The 14,413-nt window shown below is 44.6% G+C and overlaps 1 protein-coding gene across 1 annotated transcript in view; it reads right to left on the minus strand.

The window, feature by feature from the left end:
* Positions 1 to 102: 102 nt before the first annotated feature.
* The window catches only part of LOC138214570 (inactive phospholipase C-like protein 2), a 24,780-nt gene continuing 10,469 nt past the window's right edge, over positions 103 to 14,413 (minus strand). The window contains exons 5-12 of the mRNA XM_069176296.1: positions 13,369 to 13,837; positions 12,053 to 13,273; positions 11,384 to 11,633; positions 10,984 to 11,270; positions 9,310 to 9,513; positions 7,230 to 7,305; positions 1,654 to 1,763; positions 103 to 1,471 (exon numbers count right to left, since the gene is read on the minus strand). Coding sequence (XP_069032397.1) covers positions 1,289 to 1,471; positions 1,654 to 1,763; positions 7,230 to 7,305; positions 9,310 to 9,513; positions 10,984 to 11,270; positions 11,384 to 11,633; positions 12,053 to 13,273; positions 13,369 to 13,837 — 2,800 coding nt within the window. The 3' untranslated portion in view covers positions 103 to 1,288. The remainder of the gene's footprint in view (positions 1,472 to 1,653; positions 1,764 to 7,229; positions 7,306 to 9,309; positions 9,514 to 10,983; positions 11,271 to 11,383; positions 11,634 to 12,052; positions 13,274 to 13,368; positions 13,838 to 14,413) is intronic.

Here is a 14,413-nt window from a genome sequence, read left to right on the forward strand (position 1 = left end):
ATACAGCAGACGAGCGTCCCCAGCTGTCATCTCAGCAGAACTGTGTGTCATATGTCACGATGAATGGCTGCACATCAAAGTAAAGAGTAACAGACACATCACTCATTTAAAAACTAGTTTATTTCCATCCTGATGGTTGAGGAAGGTAATCGTGAACTGGAACCTGTTACACAGCTCTCATCTACTGCACCAATGATATATACGTGTATATATTTATATATACACATATAGATATATATATATGTATGTGTATGCGTGTGTATATGTATGTATATATATTGTATATATATGCATGTATATATATATATGTGTATATATATGTATATATATATATATATATATGTATGTATGTATATATATGTATATATAGGATCAATAACTTATGTAAAATATTCTTTACAGCAAAAGGGTAGAATTACATATTAAAATACTGTACAGTGTTTTGCACACAAAGTAAGCACTTTGAACATAACAGTGTTAGTTCTACAGAGAGGTTTACACTTGTGGGGTTGATCGTTATGGCAGGTTAACCGTGGTTTAATTGGCACAAGGGTTTCAGGAAAATACAAAAATATAGCATACTGTATGCAAGACATTATATTAGTAGGTGAATTGGTGATTGGATGAAGAGCAGCAAACAGCTTTAATAGAAATAAGCTGGAGAGAAACATAAAGAGGCTGCACGGGTCCACGAAGAAATGGCAGAAGACCTCAAACATCCACAGACCCATCGACAACGTTCGTTGCTTTGAACTCGCAGGTAAAACGTTCTGCAACCCGAGTCCTTACTTGACCTTGTCATGTGGAGGCGGTTCTTTTTTTTTTTTTAAAGGTTTTGGCTGAGTTCTCGGTCATTCCAGGTCTCAAACCTCAACAACATTGCACATAAAAAGTCAATAATAAACATTTGGTGTATTTACAGTTTCATACAGTACCAACAGCTGAACCTTGGCTTCATATCTACCTACATTCATCTCTCCTCTCAGCAGTGCTTTGTTTTCTACAGCTCTCGAGTGTGTTCGGCGACCGCTTGGTCAACGGTGGCTGCGTTTTGAAGACTTTTACATTCATCAACTCTTCCGTTCCTTCCTTGGAATCTGCTTACTTGCTCTAATAATGTCCCATAGCGCTATGAGAGTTTTCCACTGTGGCAGACTAAGACAGTGGAACACACTGATGACATGAAAATATATATATATACATATATATATATATATATATATTTTTTTTTTAACAGCAGCTACGGTGTGTGATTTGTTCTCTTTCACTTGATTGGGTCTTCTGCTTGCTATGCCGAAGGTCCTTTGGTGCTCGTGGCGTGCTTCTCATCCTGGCCTCGGCGTGTTTGGGAGCGGACTCTTCTCAGTCCAACGCCCTCCTTGGTGAGGTTTCCGGTCAGAGCGGCGTCGTGCACCTGCTTCATGTTCTCCTGCACTTCAGCCTTAGCGTGTTTCAGCAGGTCAGCCTGGCCCTGGGTGGCAGAGAAGAGGTGGGAGAGGGGGGGGGGGGTACGAAGTGAGAGGGAGGATGCAGGGGACAAAGGGTTGAAGGAGAGAGATGAGCAACCAGCTGGAGGCCCCCGAACATGTTCTAATGGTCTAACCCTTGAGGCTATTTGGGTTTGTAGAGAGTATGAGTGTATGTGTTGCTGACCTTAAGGATGGTGATGTTCCAGCTGAAACTCTCCAGCGCTCGACTGACCTTGCAACCTTTCAGCCCCTCTCTGGTCGCCAGGCTTTGCAGTTTTTCATGAAACTCCATGGCTATCAGGTAAAACAAACAACAACAACAACAACAAAAAACAGCCACAACAGATCAGACACTCAACAGAACACGTACTGTTGAATGGAAAAATCATGATGTAAATTTTGGGGGACAAAACTGGCTAATTGGTTAACTATTCTTATGTGAAGTGACAATTGTTTTCTAATTAAATAAAAAATTAAAAAATAAAAAAAAAAAAAAGCATTTCTGGGAAACGTCCTGAGCAAATGTAATAATTTCTAATCACAGACGAGACATTGACTTTTCATCTTGCAAGTAAAAGTTTCAGTTCAACTCTTTGGTTAATGACATTTTCATATAATTCAGTTGTACTCAAGCAGCAACCAACACTGACGTCACCCATTGGTTTGTGAACAGCCGCTATGAAGCCTCGACTTTGAATTTTGGCCGTCATCATCTTGGTATTTCGGAGACACAAGTGGCCATATATAGACAAGCTGGGGAGAGGAGCGAGCAGCGAATCTGACTTGATCTGATTGGGAAGCCAAGGACACTACAGGAGGACACTTCCACCTATTGTGGAAACTGTCTGCACCACAGGCCTGTCTATCAATCAGACACGCCCCCAAAAGTACCACATTTTGAGGCCTAATATCTAATTAACAACGGGATTATTTTCAGACGGACCGCAAGAAAACCAACAAGAAGGAGTGACTTTTAGCGAATGACAGCATTATGACTTATTGACTTTGTATTGAGACAAATTGAATGGGAGTCTATGGAGCCAGAGCCTTTTTGGATTTAACCCCTAGTGGCCGTTGGTGGTATTGCAGTTTGAGGCACTTTCCGCGTAGGCCTCTTTTTAGACCCGGAAGCTACGTCGACTTTTATACACAGTCTATGGTTGTACGGCATGCTCGTTCACAAATGTCACCATACTAACATGGCTAGTGGATGGTGACAATGGTCTGGTAGACTGGCACCATTGCTACTGTGAGCATGTTAGCATTTAGCTCAACTTATAGTTATTGTGACAATGAAATATCCTCAATATACTGTTTGTTTTCAGGGTTTGAAATGAAAAATGTCGAACTCCATCGATACAATGGCTTCTGGTCTTCTCCCATTCCCACACAGAGCTGCATTCAAAATGACGCACAATTTTATATTGTGCATATATAATAAGACTTTCTGATGCAGCCACATTTAAGGTGGTGTTAAAGCCCGCACCGCACGACTTGACTACTATCAGCACCACAAACACAACAGTGAATAGTCTAAACCACACCTCAGGAAGTGTGTCACTCAGGAAAAATGTTATTCAAATACATCTCCATAAAGCCACAGCAGCAAAACCGGGGGAACGATATCTCTGTACTTTGCAGAGTGAACTGGAGGTGATTCTCATGCAGCACTCTTGCTGCTGTTCGTGTGTGATCAGTAAACACTGTTCATAAAATAACAGAGCGAACCACTCGTCCTGCAACATTCAGAATCATCCACGTACGAACAATCTGAATGTCAAGCTGTCTCAGCACAAAGTGTCCGGTCCGGTATTCACTGCATCAGAAGAGTCTGTCTCGCTTCGGCTTTCGAGAGAGGACACTGCGGACAAAGTTTAATGAGGCAGATTTTGTCTGTCACCTTTTGCCTTTATTTCTCGGTGGTTTAACCTCTGCTATTTCTTCCCACGCTTATCTTCTCAGGCGCTCCTGCATTCCCCTGCTACCAATGTCCCTACGTTTAACAAATCCTGATGTCATCACATTTGCCCCATGATCTTTGAGCCCGAGTTTCGTGACGACGATCAGTTTCCATCTTCCAGCTTCAAGTGTCCTCCGCCACCACCCAGGAGATTCTGTCCATCTCCCGTCTCGACGGACCTTCACTTGAGGCGCAGATCTGTCGGTACACTTTGAGTTCATCTTACTTCATGGGGACTGGGGTCGAGAGTGGATCTGTACAAACCTCACACTGGAGACATGTGGGGAGGAACTCAAAACCCTGTTTCACCCTCAAACTTTGTGGCTCAACTTCAAGCAGCAGATTTGACAGAGAGAAAACAAAGACAAAGAGTAAGTGATCAAAAATGCAAAGGAATGATGTGAAGAGCGGATGGAATATCTGAGAGATGATGGAGACAGACACAGAGAGAAAGCGAGACAGCATCATAGGACTGAGGCCAGCGGCGAGTGAGAATCTGTGCAATGAGTTGTGTTGTGTGTGTGGCTTGCTCTGGCCGCCCCGGGCCACTGTCCCACTGTTACCATGGAAACCCGGAAGTGGGTTAACATGGGACACGCATCACTGTGAGCCATCAACACAAGCCCAGACGTTAAATCATGCCAAGTTGTGGACCGCACGCGCACACACACACGCACGCACGCACGCACACACACACACACGCACGCACACACACACACACACACACACATACGAGTAAACAGACGAGTAAACAGATTGGGTGCAAGTTTAGTTTACTAATTCCTCGCACATTATTTCTCTGTCACTAAACATCAGCAAATATGGACACACCTGCACACACATACGTTGTCACTGCTCTACATTCACACACACCTACATAAATTGCCTGAATAATAACCTTTACCACACGGTTGCTAGGCAACTCAAAGCCTACGTGTCAGCGTAGTAGTGTGTGTGTGTCTATTTCCCTGTGAAACCAAGCGAAGACAGGGGAGGGAACCATATTTTCAAGCCAATACTGGGACAGCGTGAATACATGGACAAACACACACAGAAACAGGGTCCCGACCCAGAGGCCAAAACAACCTTGAGGGCCAGCGAATCAGGATGGAGTAGGTATTACGTCACTGTCACTTCCTGTCCTCTATGTGACCTGCTCACAGTTCAGATGGAAAAGATCTGCCTTCCAGTTCAATGTCATTAAGAAACAATTTAGCTCGGAGCATCTCATCAAGTGTGAAATCTACGCTTCCATATGTGTGTCTCAGCACTGTGCAGGCCCGGGGGCCCGGGGGAAAAGCAGCTGATCAGCTGACGTTATTAAAGGGCAAGCTCACCCAAATGACCAGAAAGGCTCTTAGTAAGTTTTGGTATCAAAGGCGTTGTTGGCAAAGATCTTCCAAGTGTGTAAACCTCTACATACCGGAAGGACAAACAGCGTTCTTCCCTTGTTTGGTGTTTGTTTTTTGTTTTTTATGAAGGTGGAGGAGAGCGTAGTCTCCCACAGGTGCTCAGTTGCATTGAGATCTGGTGGGTGTGATGGCCACAGAATATGATTCACATAGCTTTTCCTGCTCAGCAAACAACTCAGTGAGGTCTTGTACCCTGTACATGTGTGGAAGCATCAATATGTTTGTGCTCTCATTTAGTCAGGTTTTACTTTTAGTTTGTACGTGTGGGGGAATTTCAAGACGGTAAAAGACGTAAAGAGGTGCGAATGTTTGCTGATATTTTGTTAGCAGTTGTTATGACCTCAGAAATATTGATATGGCCTTAAAAATTGTTGCAGTACTGATTTTAAACCATGTCTCAGATGATGAATGGATTATTTGTGCTGATAACAGCATTGACAAACAGCAACATTTCTCTCCTGAAACAGTCTCAGTCTGGATGAGGCACAGATTAACTGTGATCAGTTTTTACTGGATCTATTTTTTTTACCCAAAGTTACTCTCAATAAAACCCGTTGACACGATTCTGTGCAGAAGCCCTAAAGGTTGAGGACATTTCTGGAAAGACGTGTCACTGAAAAGAAACAGAGCAACTTAAGAACCCCTGAAGATCTGATCGTGCGTTTGCTGACCTCCATTTTTTACCTTGCTGCAACTGTGCTACGAGGTGACACAGAAGTGCTTTCGCTCTCGGTTCTCCCTTGGTGTTCTTGTCTTCCTCGCAGCGTTGCTTCAAGCTATCCCTCTCTGCCATTCATCTTCCCACGGTCTCATTCTCCGTTTCATCTCTCTGCCCTGATGTAACTTCCAGACATCCATCTTTGCCACCACCCGTCCCGTGGCACCCTCCAAGTGACCCATTTTTGCCTTCCTGCTGCCATCCCCCTCTTCCCAGCCTGGGAGGTGGACCTCCGACTTTGGGATCACCAGATCACCGTCTTTACTCTGTACACACAGGAAGAGCTCTGTTCTCGAGATCAGGCCTCGGGTTCTGCAGCAGGTCTTTATCAGATGGAGGTACCGGGCCAACAGCTACACTATCAAACTTTCAAATCTCACTCTATTTACATGTGATCACACATGAAAGAAAATCTCCAAAATAAGAGTATAAGGAGGTAACGCAGCATCTCAGCAGCAAGTGTCCTCCGCTGCAGTCCTACTTGCAAAACGGATGAATGTGTCATGCAGCGTTTGATCACTGAGTGAAGCAGTGGCTCCAGAAAACCTCAAATTATGTCCAGCAGAGGACGATGCAATGAGTTGTCTGGCAGCAGAGTGGAGCGGTCTGCAAATTTGTAAACACCATTTATCTCCGTCAAATATTCTCTTGCTCACTGTAGTGGCCAAAGTTGAACCATCATCTTCCTCTCGAAATATTTCACTTCAGCTTTATCTCCAGTTCTCCTTCATTTATGCCTTTCTATTCACACTTTTCTCAAAGTCGGGAATTGGAAAAGCTGACAATTTCACGTCAACCCACGACACTCTTATGAAACAGATGCTTGGATAAATGTCCCAGGAGTTCCTTTGAAAAACTTTTGTGTGAACATATGACATCTGTAACTTCAGCTATTTAAATCCAGCATGTAGAGACTCATATATAGTGTATATACTAATGTGAATGTTTTCCATTCTTTTGCACCAAGCCGCTGGTTAGCACTTCTGAATGTCAATCATACCATCTCCTGGGTTACAGCCAGACTGAACTGGGGTGAGGGACGTGATGTGGGTAATGTGTGTGTGTGTTTGAGGGGCTGTTTATTGCCACCATGACAACAGTCTGGCTGACCAATGTCAGAGGACCCATAGGGCCCTGCTGAAGTAAACAAACCTCTGCCAAAGATCACAGAAATGATATCAGCGAGTCAGATATTGTGCCCTTCTCTTAAGAGACAGAAGGATGATTGACGATGGGAGTTGTGCCAATTTAAACCTCCACCAGCCAAAACATACAGATAACCAGGCCAGTGAAATAGCCTAATCTAACCTTGTTTAACAGTGGTGATTAGGCAGATGTCTGCAGGAGATGGAACTGGAAAAAATATGGTGGGAGACGAAAGAGGAAAAACGGAGGAGGAAAAAGGAAAAGAATGAGGAAGAGAGGAGAGGAGAGGAGAGGCACTAATGACAAAAAAACAAACTGCAGTTCATATATAGATAGCCCTGTTGAAGAGCCTGTGTGGGAATTATCACAATGGGCATTTCCTGATTTAGACTCATTATACACACATCATAACACACACTCTACGAAGCAGCATTTCATATACACACTAGCGAGCGCACACACACACACACACACACACACACACACACACACACATACATACACGCGCGCGCGCGCCTACTCACCCGTTGTCTGTATATGCAGGATCCTGTCATAGATTCCATCGGAGAGCTCGATCACTGCTCGGCTCGCCTGGACCATCTGCAGACAGGTAAACATCTATTAGCATGAAACACACACACACACACACACACACACAGTTGTAGTGCATAAACCCCTAACTTGTTCTGCCACCTTGTTTTTGGTGCATAAATCACACTGTTAAGCAAACATGCAAACTGTTTTATTGTCTGCTATAAATATAAAGAACTATTCCGTTCTGCATATGTTGGTTGTAAATATGGATTGGAGTTCACACTGTAGGCAAATACATATACACAGATTTATGCATACGAGGGCACCCAGAGACTAATGTGAGCTCTTTTAAAGTAATGACCACGTACACAAACACGGGGGACATGAGGAGCTTTTGCCTGATTAATTCTGCACCTCCCTTCACAAACCCTGCAGGGACTCGATCCCTCTGTGGGGGAAAAAGAGGCTGTTCAACAAATAAGGGATTAACTACAGTACACTATGACCAGAGTCAGTTCAACAAGACACACGTGTATACACACACACACACACACACACACACACACACACACACACACACACACACACACACACACACACACACTCATCCCCATCCATTTCCTGTCTGTGCTGTTTGCCTCTCCCTGCAGGCATCAGGATTGAGGTGTGGAATCCATTTAGCCGAACAGCATTCAAATCTATGCTAATGGTATTCAGCACCAGCGTGAGCTTTTCAACTCTGATCCGCTCAGCTGGAAACGGAAGTGGCTGAACATGCACACGCAGAGATACAAACAAATGCACATTTACACGCTAATGCAGAAACAGACAGTGACAGGTCTGTGCAGATGCTTGATGCACGGCAGTGACGAATAACTGTAGTTAAATTGAAGTGTCATGGATTATACGCCAAAACCTTAATCATAACAGAATAAGACTAGAAACAGACCCATTCATCTCCACTACAGTCTGTTTCTGGTTGAAAACCTGAATGCCCCCCCTTCTCTCATTCCCTCTGCACATACACACATTGCATATGCTCTCTGGATAGTGTTGCTAAATTGACAATTCATTCTGACTGTCCATCATGCTGCCCAAGAGATTCTTGGGGAATATCTAATATGAAACATGAACACATGCACTTTGGGCAAATATCAATTTAAAAAAAATATTGCAGCAGCCAGACAGATTGTGAAAAAAAAAAAAAAAAAGGGCGAAATGTTCTTCACCACAGTGACAAATGGCAAGGCAGGCTACCAAACCACCGAGTGCTGCTTCACAGCTGTACCAAACCCACTTCAGTCGGACAGCCACAGTCGGACTATAGACCCAGAGGGGAAAATAGAGGAGGTGGTAACTGAAGGAGATTAATGAGTAAAAGGTTGAATGGGGAGGACGCTGAAAGAAACAGAGACCAAGGGGAAATATAATGAAAGTGAGATATGAAAGCAAGGACAGAACCAAACACTGAAATTGCAGTTACGACACGAGCCGAGCAACCCAAACCCACTCAAACACTTTCATTCACGCCGCCTTATTGAGCGGTTCAAGAGTTGACTAACAGACCAATTGACCCGTCTGCCCCTCTTTTTTTTTCCCATCCTCTTTCTCCCTTTGTGTTTATTTCCATGGGGGAGTGTTTCTTCGATGGCTGAATGTATTTTTAGACATCATTACATAAATTAAATCTGTTAAATAACTCTCTCCTTGGTCAATGAAAGTCGCCAGTCTATTTTGGGTGGAAACACAGAGTGGTTTGAGGCCAAGGTGAGGACGGTGCTGATGTGTTTACGAGACTTGTTACGGCCAGAACAAATGGGGACGTCGCACGCTACATAACAATGAGAGCTCACTTTGTGCTTCAGGACATACTGGCTAAAAAGGAAGCTTTTGTTTGGGAGGGGGCGTTTCATTGTTAGGTCAAGCAGATGGGAGGTGACTGACTTGATTTGTTGCTTTGGTTCGGTCTTTCCTTCCTTTCGATGAATTTCAGATTGATGAACCGTGTACGCTCCCTTATCTGGCGCAAAACAACAAGAGCATTAACTGTCACGTCTCTTCCTTCCTCACCATTTCATATGTAGAGACGACTCGGCGAAGGACATCAGGCAAGGGCCCCTGTGGCTCCAGAGTGGGGTAGTGGTCCCGGAGGTCAAACAGTAGCAAAGGCGTCCCTTCTGGTCCCGACACTCTGGAGCTCAGAGCCAGAACGCACTGCATGAGGTTCGCCACCGCCGACACCCCACACAGCTCCCTGAACACTGCTACTGAGTTCTGTTAAAAAAAAAAAAAAAAAAAGGAGATAAATTAAACCAGATCAGCAGAATTAGATGTGAACCCAGTTTCTCTTTTCAATTTTCTTGGCCTGATGAATATACAGGACAGAGTCAAACATAAAATTTGTGAAAGCTCTTCTCCACTCTGTCTCCACTTGATTCACTCTCACTCGCTGTCACACAGGTAACCACAGGCGACTCCTGCAATAAAGCTATTTGTCCTCTCCTTCGGCTATTGACCGCTCTCCTGCAGTTGTGTTGTGGTAGTAGTTCAGAGGGTAATGGAAGAAATCCAGGGATGTGGATAACAAAAGTCTCGCCACACAGACAGAACAAACCACTTAATTACTGTTTTACTGCTGCAGGTGGACACAACCACCCGCAGGCCAAACTGCTGCCTGGCCTATAAAGGTTAGTTCAGCTATTAATAATAAATAAAAATAAAAAAAAAAGAAAATTAAGAAATCCATCACTATTGCCAGTTTGGACTTTTGTGGTTTTTCACCTGTGCACATAACCATCATTGGTAAAATATGAATCCATTTACTCATGAACAACAGGTCATAATATTCCTGTCACCTCCTACTACCTATTAGCCTGGTGCTGCCAGACTGTGGCTCGCAGCTTTCGTTTTCCTCACTTTGATTACAGTCTTGAAATGCAGCTCTGATTAACGTTTACTCAGCCACTCTGAAGGGCTGACCAATTAGCAACCAGTGTCGGTGGGTATGTTGACTTTGAGCGTTGTTTTCTAAATGTAGTTGCAGCGGTTGCAGCAGTGGTAGAATCTCTGCGCATACTGATTTGTTAAAGCTGCTCCAATCACTTCAAAACTAACATGAAGTCTACCCCAAGTAGGCTGCAGCGACTGCACATGATCCCCTACAGAGCGTACCAAGGCGCATATATTCACACGGACGCGAGGCTCACTATCTATGGGTGAAAAAAAATATTCTTGTAATTGTTGGCTAATCTGTTGATCCTTTTTTTTTTCTAATTAATTGCTGTTCATCATAAAATAGTGAGAAATCTAAATCCAATAAAATTTCGCAGAATCCAAGGTTACATCTTCAAATGCGTTATTTCAATCCACAGCCCCAAACATATTCAATTTAAAAGGAGAAAAAAAGCAGCAGATCATCATATTTGAGAAGCCGGAAAAAGTAAATGTTCTTGAATATAAATAAATATATAAAAAATGATCTCAAATTTGGTCAATTTTCTGTCATCAATTAATTGATAGAATCAAAGACAAGAGATTTAACTTTCAAAATATTTTAGCGCTCCAATCCCGATTATGTATTATTCCTACTGGGCTAAATATTAGTTGTGCCTTTTGTTTGAAACTGGATGATTATAAAAAACAGGACTGTGTTTATTATAAACAAAACATCCCGTTATCACATACGGCGTCAGTTAAGAATACCAAGGGCTAACAAGCTAAATATTCAGTTGAACTATTCCTCACCTGCATGTTTCCTTTTAGGTCAGTGGCTTCTCTCAGCAGAGGAGCAGCCATCTTGAAAACATCATCCACGACCCGAACTCCTAAGTCTCTCAGAGCTGTGTAGTCCCGCCCCTTTCGGGCCTTTCGTACTGAGAGACCCCTTTTGTGAGGCTTCCCCCCTCCTCTCCGATTAGTGATGGCCACGTGGACGAACAGCTTGGCGTGTGGAAGCTCCTCCCCCGTGAGAGACTGGAGGGGCACATGTCGGTAGCCAGGCTGCAGGCACTCTAGCGGTATAGTATACTGGCCTGCAGTGGAAGAGATATCACGTTTTAGATCAATGCGTTTGAAATGTACAACGATAAAAATCACTGTCTGCGAGTTGTGTGTGTTTCCATTTAAAACCCTTACACCCACTGACCTATGAATTCATCCCCAATGAAGTCGTCGTCCAGCACAACGAATCTAACCATGGCAAGCTCAGGCAAGTTGATCTGGAACTCAAAGCTCTCATCGAAGACGGGATTGTCCCCGTTCTGGGTTACAGTCCTGGTGCGTCGCTCCGTGCAGTCAGCGGGGATGCCGTGAATCTCCACGTACACATACGGGTCCACCACATCCCCTTTGGCTCCAGAACCTCTTGGTTTGGGCAGGTTCTGACCGCTAATCACCTGGAGAAAGAGCGCTGCTATTAATGCACTGTTGAGCATTAGTCCAATTTAACACATCTTTAGACATGTTTTGAAGTTTTGGCCATTAAATTAATCAGTTATGATATTGTTCTCATCCAAATAACTGCTGGAATCCAAGAACTCTGTGACATCATGACAAAGAATTGTAGCAGGCTACGAAATGAGCATTTAAATGATTAAACTGGTTCTAAACAAACCACCAGTTAATTTAATTTGCAAGTCTGGTTAACCTAGTGGTTTGTTTTAAACGTATAAGATGGTCTGACTTCTTATTAGCCATTTTGCCAGATTCCTGGATGTTATTATTACCCAAGGAATGATGATGAAAAAAACCCAAGTTCTGAGAAAGTCTCAGAAGAATAAAGCTTGTGTCAATCACTGTGGACACATTTCTTCACCTTCACGTGGAGCAGCTGTGGAGACACTCCAGGCACCGTGTCTCTGGTGTCAGCGCAGAAATAAGACACCTCCTGCCGCATGATGTCTGGCCGCAGGACGTAACCGCAGCTCCCATTCTGCCGAAACCAGGCTGTGTTCAGGTCCATCATCAGTCCTGCCGTCTGAAAATTCATCGACACAATCTGGCAGCCGCACTTCCACAGGTCCTGAGGGTTCATGTTGCTTGAGTCAATGCGCATAGGGCTGGGGTACACGCGTGACAGGAAATGCTTGTTGTGGTTGACAAAGTCCCGTGGGCTCTCACCAGCAAGACACACAGCCAAAGCCTCATGGATGGAACACAGTTCCCAAGGTTTTTGGCTTTTGGATGATGTTTGGAAGTCCACAAAGCAGACGGAGTGGCAAAGAGTTACAAGGTCAGAGAGCTCCTTCAGCAGCTGGAAGCGTTTGAGAGGAGGATGAGGAGGATTAGACTGAACGATGGCCGTATGGGAGACACTTTTCTGCACCATGTCCTTCTCGCTTCCTCCAGACACAGCCCCTCCACTATTAGCTGCTTTCATCCTTTGACACACCTCTGCTCCCTCATCCTCCTCACTTACCTCCCCGTCCTCTTCATCAGAACCGGGCAACCTTTTACCCTTTAGTAGGATTCGATGCCTTAGGGCATGCGGCGATGGTAAGTACGCAGCCCCTTCGTCTGGGAGATCTGTGTGCAGCTTCTTCCCAAATATCCTCACCAGATGTTGCAGTATGACTTTCTGCTGTCGAGGTGAACAGTGGTTTTCAATACACAGAATTAACGGATAATCTGATGCCACAAATGCGAACCTTCCGATTGCTTCTAACACACAATGCAGGGCCAGTGGTGGGGAGAGGGTGTGTCCGGTACACACCACTGGCTCCTCATCGGGGCCGTCCCAAATGTCCACCTCCACACATCGGCAACCCATCTTGAGGGCGCGGATGTAACCGGAGATATCAGAGGGGCCTCGAAACTGGTCCTCGATGAGGTAGGTGTTGTGGGAGGAGTTGATGTAGTAGTGAGACAAAGGCTGGGACATGTCCTGGCAAACGATGTCATGGTCCCGGTCAAAGAGGTGGCACTCTGCTGAAGTGAGGTAGCTGGTGAAGCCGTCCAATGACAGGTATCCCTGCTGTCGTCCCTCCTCTGATGGCTCATGGGATTGGATGAGTTTTAGGCTGGTTTCCTCACTCACCTAGAGGCAGAGAGAAGAGGATCAAGAGATGAAGAAGAGATTAGAGTTGTAATTACAGACAGTGAATGTGTGTGTGCTTCATTTGTGTTACCCACTTGAGCCATGCCCTGCTCAGCCTCGATGAACCTCATCAGGTCTTTGGTGTCCAGGAACTCCTTGTTGCTGGAGAACTGCACCAATAGAAAGTAGATCTCTGGACGTGTGCAAAAGTCGTGGAAGACCTCGATGAACTCCTGCTTGGTGACTCGCTCATTTCTTCCTGTTGGCTTTTTGTGTTCGCAGTGGTCTTTAAATCCAGATCCATTATCTATTGTGAGTCCGTGCATCCTCTCCCTGACTCTCTGAAGCTCTTTAAACCTGTGCTCCACTTTGCTGCTGCTCACTCCAGGGTTCACGCTTTGTATCAGCTTTGTAGCTGACTGCAAGCGAATCCCTTCGTCGAGATCGTCCTTCCTGTCCACATCAGCAGCAGAGGAGAACAACTGCTCCAGCCAGCCAAGACGAAGGCTGTCCTGACTGCTGGCCAGCATGTCCAGGGCATGTTTCCCATACTGCATCAGATACCTAGAAGCAGGCGAGAGAAGAATGGATCAGGCCGATGCAATAGGACAGAATACTTTTGTTATACTATTGGCATTACAAACATTTTCATTTCAGGCATTTTGCACTGTGCCCGAAATATGAAGTACAATATCTGCAGCAGTTTAAAGTCAAATCACGTTTACTGGCACAGACCTTCATTACAAAGGAGACTCAAAGGGCTATACAGAGAAATCAAATCGACAAAATCTCACTGTTCATCTCAGTATAATCATTGCATGGAAAGAAGCACAGTGTATATTGTTGGACTCACATGAAAGAGCGACACAGATTAGCCAGATTTGTTTAACCTTCCCTGCATGACCAAACCTGAGTTCAACCACAAATGAAATCTCTGTCCTTGCTTGTTCACCTTCGTGAACTCTTGTCCTGCTAAAAAAAACTGACCTGACTTAAACAATGAGGAAATACAGTGTATGTAAATTTTAAGCCCTCTGGCACTGCTGTCCAGGCAGATGGCCGCGTCCCTCTGAGTCTGGTTCAGTCTGAGGTTCCTGAGTTTTTCTTTCCAACTGTCGCTCATGTGGGAATTGGTAAATT

This window comes from Embiotoca jacksoni, unplaced genomic scaffold, assembly GCF_022577435.1.
Source record: "Embiotoca jacksoni isolate LCO1_2020_lvr unplaced genomic scaffold, fEmbJac1.0.p SCAF_7, whole genome shotgun sequence".
Lineage (NCBI taxonomy): Eukaryota > Metazoa > Chordata > Actinopteri > Embiotocidae > Embiotoca > Embiotoca jacksoni.